At 43.9% G+C, this 23,543-nt stretch overlaps 1 protein-coding gene across 2 annotated transcripts in view; it reads left to right on the top strand.

Moving 5' to 3' along the window:
• Window positions 1-23,255, top strand: part of MYO5B (myosin VB) — a 1,021,014-nt gene extending 997,759 nt beyond the window's left edge. For both annotated transcript variants that reach the window (XM_085629682.1, XM_085629691.1), the window contains 4 exons: window positions 5,437-5,722; window positions 8,654-8,828; window positions 15,981-16,061; window positions 22,703-23,255. In XM_085629682.1, coding sequence (XP_085485808.1) covers window positions 5,437-5,722; window positions 8,654-8,828; window positions 15,981-16,061; window positions 22,703-22,855 — 695 coding nt within the window. In that variant the 3' untranslated portion in view covers window positions 22,856-23,255. The remainder of the gene's footprint in view (window positions 1-5,436; window positions 5,723-8,653; window positions 8,829-15,980; window positions 16,062-22,702) is intronic.
• The last annotated feature ends 288 nt before the right edge of the window (window positions 23,256-23,543 follow it).

The following is a 23,543-nucleotide window of genomic DNA, read 5'->3' as shown; positions in this document are numbered from 1 at the left end:
CCCTTGTTCTATATATTTTTTTTTTTTTTGGCAAGAATACAAACACCATGATCATTTATAGCTTCTGTTTTTCCCAAATAAGGAACTAAGGGGCATATGTATCAAATACCATTATTACGATTCTCAAATAGCGATTTTTACAGAATCGCTATTTGAGAATCGCAAAACAGGATGTAATAAAAAATTCGCGAATATTTTGCGATTCCTTGGCATTCCTCTATTGCGATTTGCAAATTGCGAATCGCAATTAATGAATACCTTCCCATTCATTCCTATGGGCTATGAGGCCCATAGGAATAAATGGGAAGACATTCTCAATTTGCGATTCGCAATTATAGAACCGCAAATTGAGAATGCAATTTCAAGGGCGCCAGCGTGTCAAAAGGATATCCTGTTTCACCCCTGAAATATGTATGTGTGCACATGTGGCACACATACATGCCCGCGCCACATGGCACTTTGAAAAATGCAAAAAAGTGAATTTTTCAAAGAAATCGCAAATTACCACCAACTTGAAGTTGGTGGTAATTTGCGAATCCTTAAGGCCCAATCGCACTTTTTCTGTGCTTCATACATTGCATTTTGCTTTCGCAAAATAAGGAATCGCAAATTTTGCGATTCCCTATTTTGCGAGGGCCTTTTGGGATGATACATCCCAAAAGGCCTTTTCCCGTTAGCAAACGGGCCGATTCTGAGAATCGGCCCGTTTGCGAACGGTAAAAGGGTTTGAGACAAATGCCCCTAAGCAATCAGACCTTCAATCACTTTGAAAGTGTTTCTAAATTCTATTTAGTCCAACCCCTATTCATTGGAAGTCAAAGAAAACACGAGAACAATTCATTGAGACACACGGTCACGAAGGGGCTGCTGTCTCGAAGGGGCTGTTGTCTCAAAGGGGCTTCTGTGTCTCAGGGGCTGCAGTCACAAAGGGGCTGCTATCTCAAAGGTGCTGCTGTCTCGAAGGGGCTGCTGTCACGAAGGGGCTACTGTCACGAAGGGGCTGCTGTCACGAAGGGGCTGCTGTCTCGATGGTGCTGCTCTCTCTAAGGGGCTGCTGTCACGAAGGGGCTGCTGTCTCAAAGGGGCTGCTGTCTTTAAGGGGCTGCTGTCACGAAAGAGCTGCGGTCACGAAGGAGTTGCTGTCACGAAGGGGCTGTTTTCACAAAGGGTCTGCTGTCTCAAAGGAACTGCTGTCACAAAGGAGCTGCTGTCACGGAGCTGCTGTCATGAAGGGGCTGCTGTCTCTTAAGGGGCTGCTGTCTCGAAGGGGCTGCTGTCTCGATGTCTCGAAGGAGCTGCTGTCACGAAGGGGCTGCTGTCTCGAAGGAGCTGCTGTCACGAAGGGGCTGCTGTCACGAAGGAGCTACTGTCACGAAGGGGCTGCTTTCACAAAGGGGCTGCTGTCTCGAAGGGGCTGCTGTCACAAAGGGACTGCTGTCACGAAGGGGCTGCTGTCTCGAAGGAGCTGCTGTCACGAAGGAGCTGCTGTCACGAAGGGGCTGCTGTCTCGAAGGAGCTGCTGTCACGAAGGGGTTGCTGTCACGAAGGGGATACTGTCACGAAAGAGCTGCTGTCATGAAGGGGCTGCTTTCACAAAGGGGCTGCTTTCACAAAGGGGCTGCTTTCACAAAGGGGCTGCTGTCTCGAAGGGGCTGCTGTCACAAAGGGGCTGCTGTCTCGAAGGGGCTGCTGTCTCGAAGGCGCTGCTGTCTCGAAGGAGCTGCTGTCATGAAGGGGCTTCTGTCTCGAAGGGGCTGCTGTCACGAAGGAGCTGCTTTCACAAAGAAGCTGCTGTCACGGAGGGGCTGCTGTCTCGAAGGGGCTGCTGTCTCGAAGGGGCTGCTGTCTCGAAGGGGCTGCTGTCTCAAAGGGGCTGCTGTCTTGCCGGGGATGCTGTCTTAAAGAGGCTGCTCGCAATTATTTGTCGTGTACATCAGGAAACCTCAGCCTTTGTGCATAAAAAAACGTACTAATCCTTTGCTAATTAAAGCAGTGGTGTGCAATGCAGACCTTACCTTTTCACCTATTTAATGCTAACGGATTGGAAATTGAATGGGAGCAGCCTGCACACAATTCAAATGCTGAGACTGTGCGGCATAGCGTGGATTGCTAGCACCCGGGGAGGACTGTTATTGAGCCCTTACCCCCCCAAGCACATCCATTAGATTTTAAGAAAATGTAAAAATGTGCGCCCCTAAGAATTTTGTGCCCAGGGCAATCGCCCCTGGGGCCCCGCCCATGCTAAGCCACTCCTGGGACAGAAGCCCCTACTGGACAGCAGATCTTCGTATCCGCATTCACATTCGCAAATGCTGGTGCTGAGACGCATGTTTAGGTCTCGCCTGAGCCAGCGCATGCGCTGCACTGGCAAGACATTTAGTTAGTGGGCTTTAAAAAGCCTACCACAGCTTTTTGTGTGGCATACTGCATGCGGTTACGTGCACAGGCACGAGCAGAGGCGCCGTCTAGCTTTCCTCTCGCTCCCCCAAGGGCGCACGCCTCGCTCCTCCTCTCTGTCTTGCTCGCCCCTTCCCCACCACAGAGAGAGCCCACCACAGAGTGTCTCTCGTGACCACGTGTCTTGTTTTTCAAGCACCCCCTTCCGTGTTTTACCTTGCATGTTAAACTTCTCACGAAGTTGTAGCCGTCCCGCTCCATCACTCGCGGGCACCCTTACAGCCCGCGAACGCGATCAGTTTCTGTTTTCATTTCACGCTTGCTCCCCCATCTTGGCTACAGTATATTACAAGGTCATGTTTTATATTTACAAAACGCGCACATCCCACAACGGGCTTTAACTTAAAATATGGCAGCTTTATATTTACAAAAGAGCGATTGCTGCACACCGCAACATCACTTTAATTTTTTTTTTTGTGCAATGCGCCACAGCACGCTTCACATTTAACATTGCGGCCCTGCCTTTGTTTTGTGCTGCACGGCTCGCCTAAATCCACTTTTAAATCATTCTTTTTTTTTTCACCACAGCGTAATGTCCCGCATTAACTTTAACAATGGTAGTGGCGCTTGCTCCCCCATTCCACGCCTTGGCTACAGCTACTTAGGTCACGATTTACGGCAGATTCTCCTTACGGCAGCCGTATTATTTTTACCTTAACCAAGGCCACCTCCCCCAGCCAATGTCCTGCTATCCATACAAGGCGCCTTCAGAGCAACATAGGCGGTAGCTTGAGTCGAGAGCTCATACACACGGGAGGGCTCGAGGCGCACCACAATCCAGTGCAGGGGGCCACCACCAAGACAACAGAGGCTGCTCTCACCTAGAGGTTGTGCCGCCAGAGACCATGCAGATGCAGACCGCTCCTAACTCCAAGTAAACTCCAGAACCACTGAGAGACCCACAACTACACTGCACTAGCCTCCGGTGGTTCTGTCATTCCGATTGTTAGTTCGCTCGGCTCATCTGTGTACACCCCCTATGTTTTGCACTCACCCATGTGTTAATGCCCCTTCTTTGTTTTGTCGCCCTGCTCTGTTGCCTGTGTACTACTTTTCTCTCCATGCTGCCCTTTTGTATACTTCTCCCCGCTCTCTGTGTTGCTCCCGCTCTTGCCCCCTATGATGTATTGCCTCCTATTATGTGTTGCTTCCGCTCTTGCTCCCTGTGTTGTGTTGCTTCCGCTCTTGCTCTCTGTGTTGTGTTGCTTTCGAGCTTGCTCCCTATGTTGTGTTGCTTCCGCTCTTGCTCCCTGTGTTGTGCTGCTTCCGCTCTTGCCCCCGTGTTGTGTTGCTTCCCCTCTTGCCCCCTGTGTTGGGTTGCTTCTGCTCCTGCCCCCTATGTTGTGTTGCTTCTGCTCTTGCCCCCTGTGTTGTGTTGCTTCCTCTCTTGCCCCCTGTGATTCTATCTGTGTTCCTCATCCTCCCTGTTGCTATTCATTTACCCCCCTTTCCGTGTTGCTTCCTTGTACCCACCCTCCATGCTACTTCTACCCTACCGACCTTCAGTGTTGCTTCCGCCCTTGCCTTTTGTGTTTCTTCCTTCAACCCGGCATTCTATGTTGCTTTCCGTGCTATAATTTTTGATTCCCACCGCCTTTCTGTATTGCTGCATCGCTCGCGGGCACCCTTACAGCCCGCGATCGCGATCAGTTTCTGTTTTCATTTCATGCTTGCTCGCCCATCATTCTGTAGGATCTGCCTCATTTGTCCCCACAAAAGGACACTGCGTGAAACGTTCTGGCTTGCTTTTAATCCGTCGCCTCTGAGGCCCATAATCGATCTCATCATCTGTAATAGTATGCCAGCCAGAGGCAGCATTCTTTTCCCCCTTCTGGACTGCGTTGGACCTTTCTTCTTACCAAGGCAGGGGCAGGAAAATGTTGCAAAAATCTGACCAGAATTGTTTCCACCGTGGGCGCTTGTAAAGAGCCCACTAGGTCCCGTTGGTTAGGAGCAGTGGGAATGGCAGATAGCTCAGTGTGTTCGGTGCATGCTACGGGGATCTGCGTGTAACACATAATTCTCAAATTCCAACGCTGGCACGGAAAATACATCCATTTCACACATTTTAATTTTATTTTGGATGTTTGAAAAAAGATTCATTCTGCCGTTGTTGCCGCCTCAAAGCACTTTTTTAAGATGGGCTATCAAAGGGGTTTATGAAAGAACAGAGGTGCTAAAAAAATCAAGTATTTGCAATGCAATAGGTCTCGCAATTACGCAAGTTTGAGCTATTGACATTGCAAATAACAATGCCTTTTATTTTTGTTTTAGTTTAAAAAAATAATAAATAAAATGCATTGTCATTTACAATGCCAATGCTTAACCCTACTCACCCATAGCATCTACAACAAGCATTTGCATAGCCAATAGGTCTCGCCTTTGGGACCTTCTAAGTGTTTAGCCATGCAACGGTTGATATTGTTGCACCAAGGATATTGTACTGCATAACTAAATACTTACAAGGTCTTAAAAGTGAGACCTATTGGCTATGCCAATGCTTGTTTTTAAAAGGACATTGGGAGAACATGCTGTCTGCTCCTCCAATTGCCACGCAGAGCGTAAGCTGTCAAAAAGTGCCAGCTTACACTCTGCTACTAGCTATCAGCAGTCAGGAACCGCTCCATGCCTCGCACAGGACGACTGGCAGCGCAAAGCATTGTGCGTTACCTTGCGAGTCACAAGGAGAAGGGAACACCACTCCCCCCCGTGACTTTCAGTGATTCGCACTTGTGCGCTGCAAAGTGGTACTTTGCATTAACCCTACTGGCTTTGCACATACACTGTACTTTTGTGAATGGCAGCTTAAAATGCGTATCCATTGCAAAATGCTAATAATATTCAATTTGTGCTTTTAGTTGTGTCTTTATAGATGTTTTACTGTTTCAGCTGCATTCATGTTTTTAAGCAAATGGCTCTCTGGAGTGCAGTGAAAGGATACAACCTATGCTCCATCCTTATGGCTGTTTGGTTTTACAGTGTCGGCCATGTTGGAGAATGAGAGCATTCAGGGTCTATCCGGGGTGAGGCCCACGGGCTACAGGAAGCGATCCTCCAGCATGATAGACGGGGACCACTCTTACAGCCTTGAAGCAGTCATCCGGCAGCTGAACCTGTTCAATAGCATCATGTGTGACCACGGCTTGGACCCGGAGATCATCCAGCAGGTCTTCAAGCAGCTCTTCTATATGATGAATGCGGTGGCGCTCAACAACCTCCTGTTGCGGAAGGACGTCTGCTCCTGGAGTACTGGCATGCAGCTCAGGTGCTGTATTTAGTTCATGTGTTTCACAACTTGTTTAACAACTCACTTCTTTTACAGCCATTCTGCAAGATAAGTGATCCCACCCAAAATGTTGTACTACAAAGTCTTCTTCATTTGTAGGTAGATACGACCAACCACCGGCACCTCACCACGAATCCCCTTCACTCAACCGCCACCCTCTGAATTCTCACTACCAAGTTCCACATTCCACCTCAGGCCCATTAACATAGAAGAAATAAACCCCACACATTCTTAAACATTTTAAAACACACTTACTACCATTAAGTAAAACATCTATATAGAAATATCATCAAGCATATTTAAAATGAACCCATTTTAAATAAAGCTTGTTTATCTATAATCCTAATTACTATTACTGATGGCTGTTTCACATTCTCAGCTTTGACAGCCAACCTTGTGGTGTAACTACAGTTTGCCTCAAAATCTGTTAAATAAAACCGTTCTTGGCCGTGCATGTATGGGTGCATCCTGTGACGGCCGTTAATTTTAGCAAGGAGGGGGGCAGACTGGAAACACAGATACACACACACTCACACCCATGCATTCACCCACATATACATCCATTCACAACACTCACTCCCATATATCCACACATGCACCAAACATTATTTTTTTAAATCACACTTAGCTCAGCAGCTCTGCCTCGGAGGTCCCAGGAGGGTTGGGACTGCTGCCTCCTCTCAGTGGCTGACCTTAGTCAGCCACTGACTAAGGTCAGCCACTGAGAGGGATGAGGTCAGCGAGATTCCTGACCCCACCCCACTCTGTGACACGGTGTCAGTGATGATCTTCGACCCTGGGCATTTCAGGGCCTAAAACTGAAGTGCAAGGTCTGAGTGGGAAATGGGGTGGGGGCCTCGAGGTGCTCTGTCAGGCTGAAGAGGTCACACCCACACAAGCTGTGGCATCTTCATCCCAGCAAAGTTCAGCTCAGGCAGCCAGCAGCCGGCACATTTAGCACGCCTAGCTCCTGGCTGCCTGATATGAAAAAGAAGACTGTCTGTCAGGGTGACCTTTGCTGAGCCTGACAGGCGCTCTTCTTGTTGGGCAAAAGTTGAGGGGCATGGCCCCTCCGTCCGTTTGGATGGGCTGCGGCTGGGTGCATCATAGAAGGAACACCATTTCAGCGCATATGCACATCACCTGTTCCCTTTTTCCACCAGTGTGGAACTTAACCTGCTTGTTTCATGCTTAACAATCTCCCTCCCTCTTCTTCTTCAGCTCATATAGCTTATGCAGCTACACTCTGGTTTTAAACCTTCAGTGACCTGTCATCAACTGTTTGCAGATGTTGTCTCACATAATCTGAGTATCTTGTTTAGGGTACTAAGCATGCCTGTGTGCTACAGTCACAAAGAGGTCCTTGCTTACATGCAAAGTAAGGGTGGATAGATCCCACAGAGACATTTATTCTCATTACTAAAGATAGTCAAGGAGGTAAGTACAGGGTCTTGGTTACAATATGAACTTCAGCATAACCTTTGTGTGAGTAAGAGAGCAAGACATCCTTCTCAGGGACCCTTCTGTGTGGAGATCACCCGTACTGGCCCATAGCAAGTGGTGCGAGTAAACACTGCCAAGGTTCAAGATGGAGACCTCTTCTAGACACAGTAAACCTTTTGCCTGTAGAGGATGTGTAAGTCTCCCACTCTGATCAAGTGGGTGGTGGGCAAATTTCACTTTTTTCTGGTGACTCGCGAGACTAGCACCAATTGGTACAGCTTGGCTCCTCGTGAGGGCAGTGTTCTCACAAGAACACTCTGATCGAACAGCCTATCTGAACGCCTACTCTGCTCCCAGCATTGGACTTAGCTCCTGCCCTCTGAAATTATGGTCGTTTAGAGATGTGATCACCCGTAAGTGAGCCATTAGCCTTACGCTGAGAAAAAATGTAAGAGATCTTTCTCCACTCGTGTTTGAGCACATCACCTATTCGCCCCACATCGCAGATCACAACAGCCTCAAGATAAATCGAGGGCACCGAGACGCACCAGGGTCTCCCTGCCATTCCAATTACCACCAGTCTTCAAGTGCAACCACAGGCTCAGGGCTCCAAATAGCAACTGCTGGATCCAGCAGTCCATCATCTCAGAACCAAGTCTCTTTTGGATTTTCCCTTAGCTATTGCCCTCTGAACTAAGGTAGACTACATGACAGACAACACAAACTTGTCTGACCCATCACACCAAAAGCAGCTCTGATCAGGCAACAGGTACTGGATCTGCTCTTAACTCTACCAGCTGGTCCCTCAGGAATAAGTAATCTTCCTGTGAATCCATCGCCGAGGCCTTTTTCCAAAACAAAGTCATCCACCCAGTCAGTTACTATGAAGCAGTCATGGCCAACACTTTGGAATAAAAAACAAGATTTGTGGCCACTGACAAAGTACCCCACTTGTACAACGTATTCTACATAATCTTTTATTGTTTTACTGTTCCATGATGATTACCAGCGAGAAGCCCAGGTCCAGATAGAAGCATCTGAAAAGTAGATGCTACATAAAATAAAGTGACCAGAGCACTAGGGGTGCACACTGATAATAGCATCTGAAAAACGCATGCTACATCAAAGCAATCTTTTTATGCTTTGGTTGAATTGGGGTGACATACGTATGGTACATAAACGCCTGATCCCTATGTCATGTTAACGTCAAACCTATTGATTATGCCAATGTTATTTGTTTTTTTCCCGTGAACTACCAATGGCACCATTCTCATTAAGCCCTCCCTGATGCACATTTACATTCTCTACCTCTTGGAAAATATGTGTATATTAGCAAATACAGCATTGAAACTCAATGCAACAAACAACATTTGGTTAAAAATGTAGTAGTTTCCAATTACATGGTAGTTGTTATGTGACCATTTCAGGATTGTTCTTTGAAAGTGTCATTTATTTCTCCCTATCTAGGTTTAATATAAGCCAACTGGAGGAGTGGTTGCGTGGAAAGAACTTGCACCAGAGCGGAGCTGTGCAGACCATGGAACCCCTAATCCAAGCTGCGCAGCTCCTTCAGCTGAAAAAGAAAACAACTGAGGATGCGGAGGCTATTTGTTCATTGTGTACTGTGCTAACCACCCAACAGGTAAACTGGCCTGAATAATGATTGCCCAACACTGACACAGACAGTGCATTACTGCATTGGTATTGTGTATTTATATATCCATCACTGTATGGTCTCTTAATACAATACGACTTCCTTGTCTTTCCAAATGAGACGTTTTTGTGCCTTTGCTCTTTTTGTTAAGTCATTGTTGTACTTCACAACTTAATCAACTTAGTGCATTCTTGTAGGGTCTCTGGCTCAGGTTTACAATTGGTGTAGTTCATTTTTGTATCCCTGTTCCTGATGAATACTTCTAACAGCAGATTCCTAACCTTGCGAACCCCTTCAATTGCCAGATTGGATCCGGACACTCTTCCAATCATTCCTGTGCACCAGCAGGAGGTGCCGTCAGCTTCCGTTGCAGAGCCAAATTGCCTCCATACATGATGACAGGGAGTTACATATAGGTGCCACCAGTGTATGCCCTTGCCTTTGACACAAATCAAGAGCTTAGCTCTTTTAATTTTTCAACTCTTCAAAGTATTTTTACCAAGTCTTGTTGACAATAAGCAGCAATGTTGACCTCCAAAACTACCTGCTTCAAACCATGCCAAGCGTTTCAGACGCAAATGTCTTTCACAGACCTGCACTGGGTCTGTTCAGGGGCAAATACTCCCTGACGCACCAGAATGCCATCAAGGAGTTCAAAGTTAAATTCTAAGAAATATGGTCAATCTCTCTCCAAGTCATGGGTCCATGCCAGATCTTGTGCCTGTTCAGCATCTTTTGGTAAGTCGAAGATGATGTTGAGAGACAAGTCGAAGAGAAAATGAAAAATTCCAAACAGGGATCTTTGCCTCCTTGACACTATTACTCCATGGAGAGGTCCCATAGTCGGCACTCTAAAGGCCTGTCAGTTTCAATGTACAACTCAGATCTCATTCCAGTCCTTGAGCCAATGTTCCTTACGCCCCAGGAGCATCAACCACTCCGCGGCAAATCTGAGTCCATGCTGCATCTCTTCAAGGTGTTTTCGGATCTCTTTGGAGTGCCTTAGGATGACACAGAGCCTCCAGTTTGGCTTCCCCTGACAAACCCTCCCTCGGCACTGACTGACCCTGTATCACTTCGGTCTGCTTCGCTCCTAGCATCAGGCCACGCCACAACTCCTTTGATGCAGGCCCTGCCATATTTTTCTTTGTTGACACCTCCCCCAGCTCCGTAAGTGCTAGGATCAGATTCCGCCCAAATCTGGAACCAACTTTGGTTGGGTTGTGCCCCATGTTGCACTATACCATTCACAAAGATCAAGCGTATTATGAGGAGAGTCTCTTCCTATCACCATGCCTCGCAGGCAGTATTTCAGGAGCATGCAGGCCCTCTATGGCTTCGACTCTGATACTCTTCCAGGGACTTGAGCTTGTTTGCCACAATGAAGATAATCCCTCATTACGTGGATGTTGACTTATACCTTTGCATAAAGAAACCTGTGCCTTGGACACTTCACCTGAGATAGAACTGAAATCGCCTTGATGGCCCCTATGGAAGGGAATGCCTCTTTTGTAGGGGGGCTACACACAGCCTTAGACAGCCTAACTTTGCAGCTAATTTTGGTGAAAACTAACACCAATCTTCTGAAAGAAATCTTGCTGCTCGGTCCCTCTGCTATTTAATGAAGCCTTCACTGAGACCCTTATGGCTGCCCGGTCCCAGTCTAATTTGACCCCACCTGATTGATAGTTGGTGCAGACCTGCTAAAGGTGTTCCAGCACCTTACTCCAAAAAGCCTTGTAGTTACATCCTCCATGAACAAAGTCAATGCAAATCCTTTCCCCCTATGCTCCACCCGACAGAGAATCAAAGACAGATTTTGTGGCTCCAGAGGCAGTGGCTGTGATAGAAGAGGTCACCAACAGCAGTCATCCTTCTTGCCTAGTGCTGCGACTGCTGCCAAGCCCCTTTAGTTTCTCCTTCATCAGCACTTTGGGGCCAGGAGGGGGCCAAATTCAGCATTACTTACCCCATTTGCCCTCTGTCACGTCATATCAATGGGTCCTTCGATTTACTCAGCGGACTCATGCTCTCCCCTTTCTGTGCATCCCGCTACTCCATATTTCTGTGTATCATTCTGCTATTTTGTCGTGAAAGGTGATGAAATTGCCTGCCAACGGGGTGACCAAACACAGCTGATTCTGGTGGCTCTGCTTCTACCTACCTCTTCAGCTTCCTCTTTGGGAGGATCTGCTGTCCCAACAACAGGGCTGGATGTTACATCCAATCCTTCTCCTTGCATGGAGAATCAATGGAACCGACAGAGAGGCTATGATCAAGTGGTGGATATGATTTTGGCTGCTCATCTCTTTTCCCGAAAACCTATTTACTTGAGCCGTAGGTCAAAGTTAAACACCTGTGGCCTGATTCACAAAGGTGAACTTACTCTTTTGTATAAGTTTACGATTGTTTGCTATTCACAAAGGCATTTTACTACCGGTATCTTTTAACTGCGAAGTCTCTGCACATAAACAGATAAAACAGACACCACAGTCATAATCATCTAATGTAATAGCAAACAATCATGAACCTACACAAAAGTGTAAGTTTACTCTTGTGAATCAGGCTCCTAGTATGAGGAGAAGGAGGTTGCTCTTTTGAAGCTAAGTTGTCTGATGTCCTTTTGTTCAGACTATCTGTAGCCTGACAAAGCTTTGCAGTGGGCACAGTTAAAGCTTACTTGTCAGTCCCTTTAGCCTTTCTTTGTTTCCCTGATCAGCTCACTTTACTCGAATCACCTGAATCACCTGTTGTAATGCATTTCTTAAAAAGGTTTTCACTCATTGACCCCTACTCCTTTTATTATGCCACTCCTAACAACCCATTGGATTCACCATTGCGAAGAAAGGGGTGGGTCAGAAGTGTACCTTATTGTGATGGATTGTCCCTTGCATAAAACTGCCTTGGCCAGAAGGGACCCACATTAAGGCCTTTGGGCTTATTCAATTAGGGCAAAGGCTGCGAGTACAGATCTGGCTTAGGCTGTCCCTGTGTAGACATTTGCCAGGTAGCAACATGAATATTCATCCGTGTGTTCACTAGACACCACTGTATTGACTCTCCGGTCCACACGCCATCGGAGTTGGCATTGTTTTGGTTTTGATGCGCAAGGTGAGGAATCTGTGATCAGAGTTATCCATCAAAAGAACAAGTCACTGCCCAACTCCGATACTCAATCTGACCACAGATTCCTCACTGCCCATCTTCCCGGTCCAAGATAGATTCACACACTGTCAAGTTAGATTCTTCATCTGTCAGTCATGTTTCATGTCTGAGGGCATTGAAGAGGCCAATGAATAAATTGACATCAGCATGCATGTGGCTCCTTGTCATCATATCACAAATAAGACAGGGTCTTGATGGAGTCTGATGGTGCCACCTGCTGATACACAGTATTTACTGCAAGGATTTTCAGATCCTGTCTGGCTCCTAGTAAAACTCTTAAGGCGAGGAATTTGTGGGTAGAGTTTCCACCAGAAGTAGCATTTCTGCAGGAAAGTAACTTGCTCATTCCACTGCTTCTCAGTATAGATTTATGTACATTTAAAGCAAGTGTCCTTCATTTCTTTGCTTAGGAGCCACATTTGTTTTTCCTGTTTCCATCTATTTGATCAAACATTCTTAAAAGCTACCCTGTAACCTACAGACATTTTCTAAGGTTTTAGATTCCGTTCACATCACAAATATCTTTGCTTTCGTTTTAGTCATTATAGTACGGTGGTTGTAATCTCAGACAATCTCCGATGTGATTTCCATAAATGAATGCATCTTCCAATTGGCTAGCTTCAATCCCTTCCACAGGATTTAGTCTCTCGCTGGTGCAGTTGACAATCTATCAAGCTTAAGATAACTTGTTTTGTAAAGAGTGAAGCTTGCAGCTATTGGTGTTGCACTTACTAGCATTATTATGAAACACAGTAGTTAACTATTGTACCTAGTATTCCATTGGCTAACTCTTTTGACATTTTGTGGTGTTGAATGTCATTTAAAAGTGCAGTTCACTATGATTTACAGTCTTTCTGAAATACTACCAAAATATATTCAACAGTTCTGAGTAGACCTCGTGTTGGTAGAAGTGAGCCTACTTCCATTTTATTGATATAAGAAGTAACGTTATGTTGTTATGCACATTAATGTTTGTTTGTCTTACTCTCTTTCCTAAACATGCATGAAAGGATCGTAATAGAAACAGATGAACCTGATCCGTTTTCTTTTTGGATATTGTATCTCCACCTTCCAAGGAACTTTGAGAATCAAACTCCTTTAGACTCATAGGGGCTCATTACAATGGTGGAGGGATTGGCACTGCCGGCTCGGTGGTGGCGTTCCCTCTGCCATCTGAATGTCGTTCCCCAAGTGTGGCAGGCCTGAAGCCCGCCCGCCACGCTTCCGCCACAATCGTAATGATTGCCTGGCGGAGCGGATAAGGCCGTGAATATGGGGGCGGTCACCATACTGGGGGCCTGATCACAATGCTGGGCCCCCTGGGGGGGAGGGGCAGTTGTGCACTGGGGCGGGGGGTACCCATGGTATCCCCCTCCATTTCCATGCACAATGTGGCAGGCACCGCGCGGTGAAATGCACAACATGAACATTTGACATTGCTGCTGGTGCTGCAGCCAGCAGCACCCGCCGCAATGTTAAATTGACAGATGCCACCGCCGCAGTGGCGGTCTCATCATGATTAGGGGTGCGGGACCGCCGCATGACAGGCGGGCGGTCCCGTTACCACTTGGATCCACTCGCCATCCTAATGACACCCATGGTTTTTAATTCTGGAAATTAAAATACCAAGGCAGAGCAACAAATGAATGTTGTGAGAGACTCGGTCTAAGCAAAGGAAACGGAGAGGGTGATTCAGGAAACCACCAAAGTGAAATAAAACAGGAGATCAACTGGTTAAGCCTACTTCACGGGTGCAAAGTTGAAAGTCAAATAATAAATACACTGTAATTAATAAAGATTTTTATGAGGTTGTTTTGTTTTTTAGAATTTGTGGACTTAAAAACATCAGAAAAGTTCTTAATGAAAGCACTAATTCCCACACAAATAATGCAGATTTAGTTAGCGTACGAAGAGGCACAATTATGATTTCATGTAGGATGATTCCACACTTGCTGAAACAAATTTGGCACGCTCTTCTACAATGCACAAAAAGTATGCAATGCGGCCTGACTACATGGTTGTTTTCTAAGTCTCAAGTAAATGTCTGTTTGTTCCTAAGACGGCGAGAATGTCAAATGAGCAGTATGCTCTATTGTTGATCCCCAACATTGCCAATCTCCACCTTCATCTGTTAGTTTAAACCTGTGCCAAATTCTAATTACTAGGATGGATCCAAATTTGTGTGAAAACAGGCGATAAAGAAGCACACCAACTATAGCCCTGACCCAGCACTAGACGATTGAGCTACAACCACAAAGAAACCATTAGACAGGTTTCGGTTCATCCCAGTGTACCCTCTTTTCTGTTTTTTCAGCAAGCATATCGTTTCATGTCCCTCATGTTTTGGATGAGCTTTTGACTAGTGACAAACGATCCTAGCATATTTCTCTCTACAAACAACTCCATCAAATGACAGTCAGATGATGTACTTGATCCTGTAGAGATCTGCTTGGTCCACACTGTGATAGGATTTCCTAAAGGGCTAATCTGTACACCTGAAGCTGGACTGCATAGACTGTGTTAGTACTGAAATGATTCTGGACTGATCTCTGCCCAGCCAGACAAGGGCAAATAACACATTTGCAATCAATGATATCAATGTAAAAATGGCCATTTGCGGGATCTATGTAAATATGGCCTTTGAGTGATCGATCAGTTAAAATGTCACCGCAAAATCACACGTCCAATGCTGAGATGTAATTACTAGGGGTATGTTCATGCAAAATTGCCCAAACTGGTTTTGTCACAGGATGCTTATCAGGCTTACTGTCTGCCTCTGAACCTTGTAACACATGTATTAACATGGCAAGGTATCAGAAGGATTTATGACAAAGCTTGCATTTTATGTTAAAGGTTAACCGGATGATTCACAATGGTTTGTGGGCCTGATGTACAAAGCAATTTGATGGGCGCAAAGGTTGAATAGGAGCCTTTTCCGATTGCAAGATGGCATTTTTAAATGTACAAAATCCACATTGCGGTTCTGTACCACGGTCTGAATTGGTATTTGAAAGGTCTGTGTAAAGGAAGTCCCGTCCAAATACCGATTCCTTAAGTCTTATTAAGGGTTTGCAATCAAAATCAGTTCGCAAAACATTAATATTTTACCACCAAGTTAAAAGGATACGGTAACAATTTGCAAACTGGAAGGGGTCCCCAAAGGACCCCTTCCCCTGTATGAAATGAATGTAGACAGAAACAATTTTAGGAGCAGAACTGCCTATGTTGTAAACTGTTTCATTTTTTGTTAAACACATTATGGTTTCCTTTTACAGAAAAATGCTGCATTTAAAAAAAAAAAAAAAGATTCTTTTATTTAAATGCAATCACAGACATCGTGGTCTGCTGACCCCAGCAGGCCACTGAGCCAATCATATTAGGTCGCACATTGTGACCTACCTTGCATATTAATGGGATGCGAACCAGCCTATTAATACATAGGCTGGTTTGCAAAATAACAATGTGTTTGTTATAAGTCGATGTCCAAATAAGAAATCTTAAATTGTGATTTATAATTATTCTGCTTCCTGTTTCACTGAAAAGGAGTGATTGATTTTATTATTGTAAAGTGGGAATATGGGTATTCCTGGGCAGATAGTTGTTTGCCATGCATGCAAAACACTCCTGTGAAAGGCAAGTGTAAGTGTTTTTTCATGATGGAAGCACCTTATATTATTTCAAGGTGTAAAGGAAGGAGTTCTCTACAGGGACAGTTTTTCCATATAGAGGAAATTAATTAGAGAGAAATTCCACAGGAGTAGTTCATGGGCATTAGAGTACTGTTGGATTACTCCCACTGTCGTAGATTTGAAAGTAAACCTTAAGAATTATTTGTGGAAATATACTCCAAATGTAGGAGTAACCCTACAGGAGTAGGTTTCCCCTTTTGACGACCTGGCTTTGTGAATCAAGCACCCTGTACAAACGTTCGAAACTTAGATGCCAGATTCATGTTGTTGTCATTATTCCCCACAGATTGTAAAGATACTTAATCTCTACACGCCGCTAAACGAGTTTGAAGAACGAGTTACAGTCGCCTTCATAAGAAATATTCAGGTGAGTTTCATATAGATTAAGGAAAGGAGAAAAGATGGCTATATTTAGTTAAAGAACCTGCAAGCTTTATTTTAGGCCTAATTTGAAATATTATGTTGTTCACTTTTATATATTTTTTCTAATTTTAGCAAGTTTAAACCAGGCTCCTGGATTTTGTAGATCATTTAGGTTTTACCAAGCCACTTACCAAGTCATCTCTGTTAAATACTTGTTTAATGTGACAGATATTAATAAACTAAAACAGTATGTACTTTTTTATTTCTACCTGTCAGGGTGTCATAGACTCGACATAATCAATATTTTTGCAATGGCTGTTATTACTTACAACAATTTAGCATTTGCCAGTTACAGATAAAAATTACCTCTTTAAGAGATTAGTCTAATACCTATGATTTTTGTAAATTTGCTATATTTTGGGACTTCCAAAAGACAAGTAACCTTTACATTGAAATGTATGGGAATTGTTGATTTTTTTCACTAGGTCTAAAACTAGACCTGAACCCTGAACTAAATAAAACTGTTTAACAGACACATTTATGACTATGATTTTAATCCTTCAATTACAGCAAGTCCATATGGCAGGACCAAAGCTGGGGACTACCTATGAGACTCTCATTTCTTGCAATTCTAACCACACATCTCCTCCAATCCTCTAATTTTGCAATCCCCCACCCCATGCCTCACTCAGGACCATCCACTATGAATCAACATCTGATTCTTTGGATGGCTGAACATTATCCAAATGCCACATATTCTCACACCAAGCATAGTATGATAGATCTTTATTTTCAACTTCTTTAATTGTTTTCCATGGGGGCATGTGCTGGCCATAAGGTGACTTCCTGGTGCGATTTACAACAAATACATAAACTGCCTAAAGTTAGACAATATGATGGTTCAGTGTTGGGATTAAGTCACCTTTTTTCTACACATGGAAAAAAAATTCCAAGCATAGAAATCCTTCTTCAGTAACCATTGGGAAATAGGAAAGAATTTGAAAATTGTTAACACCTTATTTGAAGACGTGATGCGGCTTTCATCAGCACTAACATTTATTGCATGAGTTTGACCCCAACTGGAAAGGTTTGTCAATACTCAGTGAGTGTTCATGACTTTTTTAATTGCCACACTCCTGCCTTCTCTTGGAAACACCGAGTTTCACTGGTGCAAAGCCTTGATAAATATACCCACAGCTGTTTTAAGAGATCACTAAAACAATTGTGTTTTCTTTGTTCTGCTTTACACTAGGGATTTAGGGCAATTGAGTATTTTTACTCTTTGCTGTTGTCGGGCCTGCCTCCAGAGTGGCAGGCGGTGTTAGACAAACCAATTGATACTCAGGTGACACTGCCGGCCTTACGAGATATGCAACCAAACAAGGCCCCAAGCCCAGATGGGCTTACTGCCTTAGTTTAAAAAAACCTTGCCCGTGGCCTTATTGATCCATTGACTTCCTTGTGCAAACCGTGGCCGTGACCCCCATTTGAGCTTGAGTCCAAAATCTCCTTAATCCCCAAACCAGGCAAGGATGGTGAAGACTGCAGGTTCTGTGCTACTGGCCTGTCACATTGCTCAATGTAAAATTTTCACCAGAGAGCTTTCGAAAAAGATGGAGAGCTGGACAAGTAGGATTCCCTTAAAGGATTAGGGTACATAGCATATAAAGAAGGTTACTAACCTAGTAGAAAAATCACCGTGGAAGGAGAGCCAGTTCTCCTGATTGCGCTGGATGCAGAGAAAGGGTAAGTGGGAACTTTCTGGAGGCTACAATTGATCAGATAGGATTGGTCCTGCACATGAAAGGTCGGATTATGGCTGATTATTGTACTCCAGAAGAAAGGATCTAGGCCAATGCCTTACCATCAAGAGGGAATTCTCCAGTCCAGAAGTAGGCAAGGATGTCCTCATATTTGCTTTCCCCATGGATCCCATAGCTATTAAAAATCGCTCTGCTCCTGACGTGTGGGAGATACGATTTGGTACTATGGACTATAAAATCAGCCTTTTTGCAGATGACATGTTTGTTCTCCTTCTCAAAACTAAACCTCTTTCAAAACGGATAGGGCAATATTTGCAGAGTTTGAAGGGGTATTGTGCTTCGAGATCAATACAGGGAAATCAAAAATCTTTAATATGTCTCTACCCGAGGCCTGAGTAGAATCCTTGAGAAGCCCGGCACCATTCCAGTGGACACAGTACCCTAATAAAGGCCTGAATATATGTTGGGTGGTTCGTTCCATCCCGTGCGTAAACCCCTGTTTACGCACTGGATAGAATTATGAGTTTTGTTATCTTTAACACATCCAATAACTATTGAATGCATTAACTAACCCAACATTTGTTTAATTTCGGCAGGTACAACCTGCTGAAATGTAACATGGGACAACATACCATGCGTTAAACACCAAAATCTGCCTGTTATTGTCAATAAACTCATAATAGGTATTATTTAATGCACCCAATAACTAACGTACCCCGTGGTATCGTTATTTATCAGGGGTGATAAATAATGCCTCAACGTGTAATCAGGCCCTAACTTTCTGGGCATCAGTCTTATCATCACTGTGGGAAACGGTATAATGCAAATTGGCCTCACCTAAATCAGAAATCACTGCAGAGCTACTAAATGACAGACATGCGCTATCTCTTGGATAGATCGCATTAACGTGATAAAGACGAAAGTGCTCCCACCTGTGCTCCATCCGTTCCAAACCCTTGATAAATAGGACCAATAGTCCTTTTGGCTCCAAAGCAGGGAGGAGAGCGGGCTTGCCCTTACATTTGAGGCAGTGTCAAGCTGCTCACCTGCACACAACAGTAGAATGGTCAGCTAGATAGGCAGATAAGAGAGATGGCTCCTTTTGGACCAAGAATTGTTGGGAAGAATTCTTTGAGATGTTCCATGGCTTCCAAGGAACATCTACCCTTGTAACCTTCATCTATCAGAGATTATCAAGACAGCAATAAAAGCATGGGGCCAGTTTACACAAATAATTATTTTTTTAATGGAGTTTTATATAGCGCAAACTTGACCCGAAGGTATTGGGTATCAGAGCGCTTTGCATAGCACCAGTTGCGTTACATGAGGACACATTCAATTTTGTTAGGCACGGGGAGATGAAGTGATTTGCCCAGAATAACAGGATGTTCAGCGTCGTGGCTGAGACTCGAACCAAAGTCCCCAGATTCGAGGTCGAGTGCCCTAGCCGTTGGGCCAACTCCTCTAATGGGCTCACCACTTTCCCGCCTTTAAATATATGGCATAATTTCATCCCAGGTTTATCCCCAGCGATGGTTGGAGATTGATTTGTGGTGTATCGAGATGAGGTTCTGCGAGATACTTTTGCAGAGAGATCTAATAAAACATATGAAAAGTGTATAAAAGAGTTTAAGGTCAGTGAGTTGGATATACAACAATACCTGCAGGATTGGCACTGGATCTTAAACCCCACTTAACAAAAGAGTTGCTACTCAATCTCACATCCCGTTTGAAGAATATATGATCTAATTTGAAGGCTCCAGGCGGCACAGTATCTCCCTTACATTCCATTTTAGGTCAGAGGATGGTCGAACAACACTGATGCTATCCGGAGAGCAGGAGATTTCGGCAAGAGAACTTAGCAGGGAAGTAGGGAAGGACAGAAGGGATAGCAGCTATATCCAAGTGCCTCAGAAAAGTCCTTCACATCTTCCAAGTGAATGTTCACTTGATACCTTACCCCTCATCACTTTAGACAGATATGTCCAGATGTCAAAGAGAAGTATTGGCGATGTGGCATTGAAATAGGCACAACCCTCATATCTGGTGGGACTGTATCCACATACATATGTTTTGGAAAGAAATCATTCTTCTAAAGTTTTAGATGGCCATTTGGTGCCAGCTCCTGGGCTGTGTGCAGCACATTTGATATATAGGAGCAGATGTCAGAAAATATGAATGGATCAAATGAATGGGGGCTAAATAGCTCATTGCAGTGAACTATAAAAAAAAAATTGACACAATTGATACTCAGCCTCTGGCAAACGCTTGTGCTGGCGAAGATAACTTGTGATCTCCATCAACAGTGTAGGCACTTTGGTCTGGAGGCCTTTGGTTCACCAACTGACAGAAATGAGTGAACTTCGAGATTACCCCTGGCTTCTAAGAGGGCTTCAGGGTCATAGGGCGAAGAGAGTATACCTCATGCTGACAATAAAAAGGGAGACACAGGTGATAACCAGGAGCATTTTATGGCATGGTTGTGTTGGGGAGTTGGTGTTTTGCCCAAGATAGAGGGTACTAAATCGCCGCCTTGGGGAAGTTGGCATTTACATTGGGGTAAAGTTTTGAACATTGTTTTTAAGACACTTAGGCCCAGTTTTACTAAGGCTTTTCACCAGCGCAAAGTGCGTAAAAGTTGCGCATAATATATACTCTCCAGGGCAAAAGGCATTGTGTACTGGGAAGGTGCCCTTTCCTCAGGGCAAAAGGTATTTTGTGCTGCTTTCTGGCTCTTTGTATCAAGAGGATGTTACTGGTGTGCTGCTTGCATACATCAGCACAAACCCTTAGGTTTTGGTGCAAATTCCAATCTAATAAGATAGCTTGACCAGGCTTGCATCAAAAAAATTACCTCCTAGAAGCAGGTGCTAACGAAAGGAAACGTTTTCATTTCACAAAACAATATAAAAAACATGCATTTCATGGGTGCTGAATTGAACAGCAAACATCCAGTGTTTGGTATCTTCTATGTTTATCTCGACATAAGATTTTGTACTGGAAGGGTATGCTTGCCATACAAAACCAATGCTAGACAGCACCCTCTGCCCTACACAGGGCTGTGCATCACACAACGCAGCATGTTAGAGTGCAGTTACACTGGGTTTCCTCCTATGAACAAGGCAGAGCAGCAGATTTGCTTGCTGTGCTACACTGCACAAAAATAGGAAATCTGCCCACTACACCATCCCAATAAGTGCACCATATTATTCTCTTATGCTTAAGTGGTACAATTTCTAAAATAACAATAACGTTGATTATTGTAGAAAACGGAATAAAAAGAGAAAACAAATTGAGGCAAAGACCAGAAACGTGAATTGAAAACGCTTCAAGACAGGAAATTTATTTTTAGTTCTTGCTCTCATGGGAGTTTGAAGTGGTGTACGAGAAGTTACTTATTTATTCTGGGTGAGCTGTGTTTTGGTTATATGTGGCCCCCAGAAAGCATGATTGCTTTGGGTCTAGGATTCCCAGCTGTAAAGCCAAAATGGTTGTGCCTGAGGGTACTATGTTCAAGTGTAGTCTGGTCCCTAGTAGGTGCCATTCTCTGTCACAGGGAGGGCTACAATTGTGTTGTTTATTCATTCACTTTGTAGCTGCCACCACCTTAGGTCTTACCTTCAAGTAGTCTCCTGGGAAGAAGATTTCGCCTGCCATGATATCCAGATTTTGGTCTGAAAGTAAGCAGATCATCATATCACCCGCGTCATGATGACAAAAATCTTGAGCATAGAGCGGGAAGCAGAAGAGGCAGTGGCAGTTTTGTGCATGTTGCCTGCCAGACCTTCCATAGACCGGATTTAAATCATCAGTATAAGTGTAAGCCTCATCCAATCCACAAATAATTGTTTGGATGAATTCAAAGTTTGAACTCTGTGTCTGAAGCAAGCCTCAATAAGCTTTGTGGCAAAATTCTTGTTTGAGTCCTACAAGCATTACGTGCTTATTCGCCTTAACTCCTATTTCTTTAAGTCTATTCATTGCAGAAAACTCACTTTTGTAAGCAAAGCAAATTAGAAACGTTTTAACAATATATTCTACTTTCTTTTCATGGAAATGTTTTTTCATTAAAAGTCTTCCCTAGCCCATCACCCATTGTCAAAATGTGGACTGTTGCTGCAATTCCCCTAATTTCTGCACCACTCACACCTCAAGCATTTTTATGTTTCTTTTTTTATTTATTTTAGTGTTTTACAGCGCGAGAACCTGACCCGTTAGGGTATCAGAGCGCTTTACAGGATTAATAAGTTGTATACAAAAGACTTAGGAGGGGGGTTGGAAACATTTGGGATAAATTTTACACGAACAAGAGGTCCCAGATCCCACGGTGGTATGCCCAGAGGTGCCGGGTGGATAGCATCCGGATAATCCAAGGTGTGGCAGTAATAGGAAGTAGAACAGAGTCGCTGAGGTGATTGCAATGCAACACTTAGGAGAGGAATTTGCCCATTAGGAAGGTTTTGGCCTCCTTTTTAAAGCGTGCCAGAGATGGAATTCTTCTAATGGCAGGCGGGAGTGAGTTCCATATTCTTGGTGCGGTAGGTTTTGAAGTGCTTAGAAGTGTGAAAGAATATACTTTTTCTTGGAGAAAGCTGAAAACTACTTTTCTAGATAATGTATATGACTGCAGAAAAAACAGAGGTCTATTGAAAGTTCCCCTCACATAAATGACACCTCTGAATGCAAAACTGACTTTGAGAACCAACTTTGCATGAAGAGAATATATCTGACTTGGTTTCTGAGAAAACTTTGAAAATCTGGCCACAGTTTTAAGGGAGACAAGATTTCAGTGAGGATGACTTTTTTAATATTGACAAGTTATACATTTGTAAAACATGCAAATATCTATCATTGCTCAAAATCATTATTTCTTTCTTTCTAGGCACATTTGCAAGAACGAAATGACCCACCAAATCTGCTGTTAGACTTTAAGTACATGTTCCCTGTTCTGTTTCCGTTCAACCCCTCATCTATCACAATGGACTCAATTCACATCCCAGCGTCTCTCAACCTGGACTTTTTGAATAAAGTATGAAGGTGCATCAGTTATCAGATAACATTTAAGAGAACCTGGGGCTTCAATATCCGTCTGCATGTGGACCAAAATTGATTGTTCGAGGACCAGGAGAGAGTTAAAAATCAGAACTAAACTGTATTTTTCAGCTAAACAAGGGACTGAACTTATACCTGATTTTGTATCTTACAGCTGAAAATAGGAAACACCCATTTGATATATTTTACCTAATAAACAATATGATATTGTATCTTAACTATTATTACAGAACTTGCTCTGCAGTTGTAAGATGACTATTTTTATGGTCACATTTCCTATGACGAACTTTCTGTACAGAATCCGAAGATATTAAAGAATTTGAACACTATCTATATTTAGTAAGTTATACTAACTAACTATAGCTATGTTCTTATAATTTATATGAACACACAGAAGTAGTGTTCCAATGAGTCTTTACACTGGTATTACTGACATAGGGTGGAATCTTGATTTCCGGTGTGATTCACTGCACATGTGTACCACAAGAGCAGAAGGTTGCATCCACTTAGCATGGCATCCAATGAGGCTAGTGCTTCTTCTGTAAAACCTGAACTAGTGGACTTCAACATTGGTAATATTTACCAGGGGCCTGTTAGCATATTGTGGTTCCCGGCTGGGCACCCAGTTGATACTGCTGTATACCCTAATATCTTTTACCCGAATATAAGTT

The sequence above is a fragment of the Triturus cristatus genome, chromosome 2_1 (genome assembly GCF_964204655.1).
Source record: "Triturus cristatus chromosome 2_1, aTriCri1.1, whole genome shotgun sequence".
Taxonomy (NCBI): Eukaryota; Metazoa; Chordata; class Amphibia; order Caudata; family Salamandridae; genus Triturus; species Triturus cristatus.
This window is presented reverse-complemented; position numbering and strand designations above follow the sequence as displayed.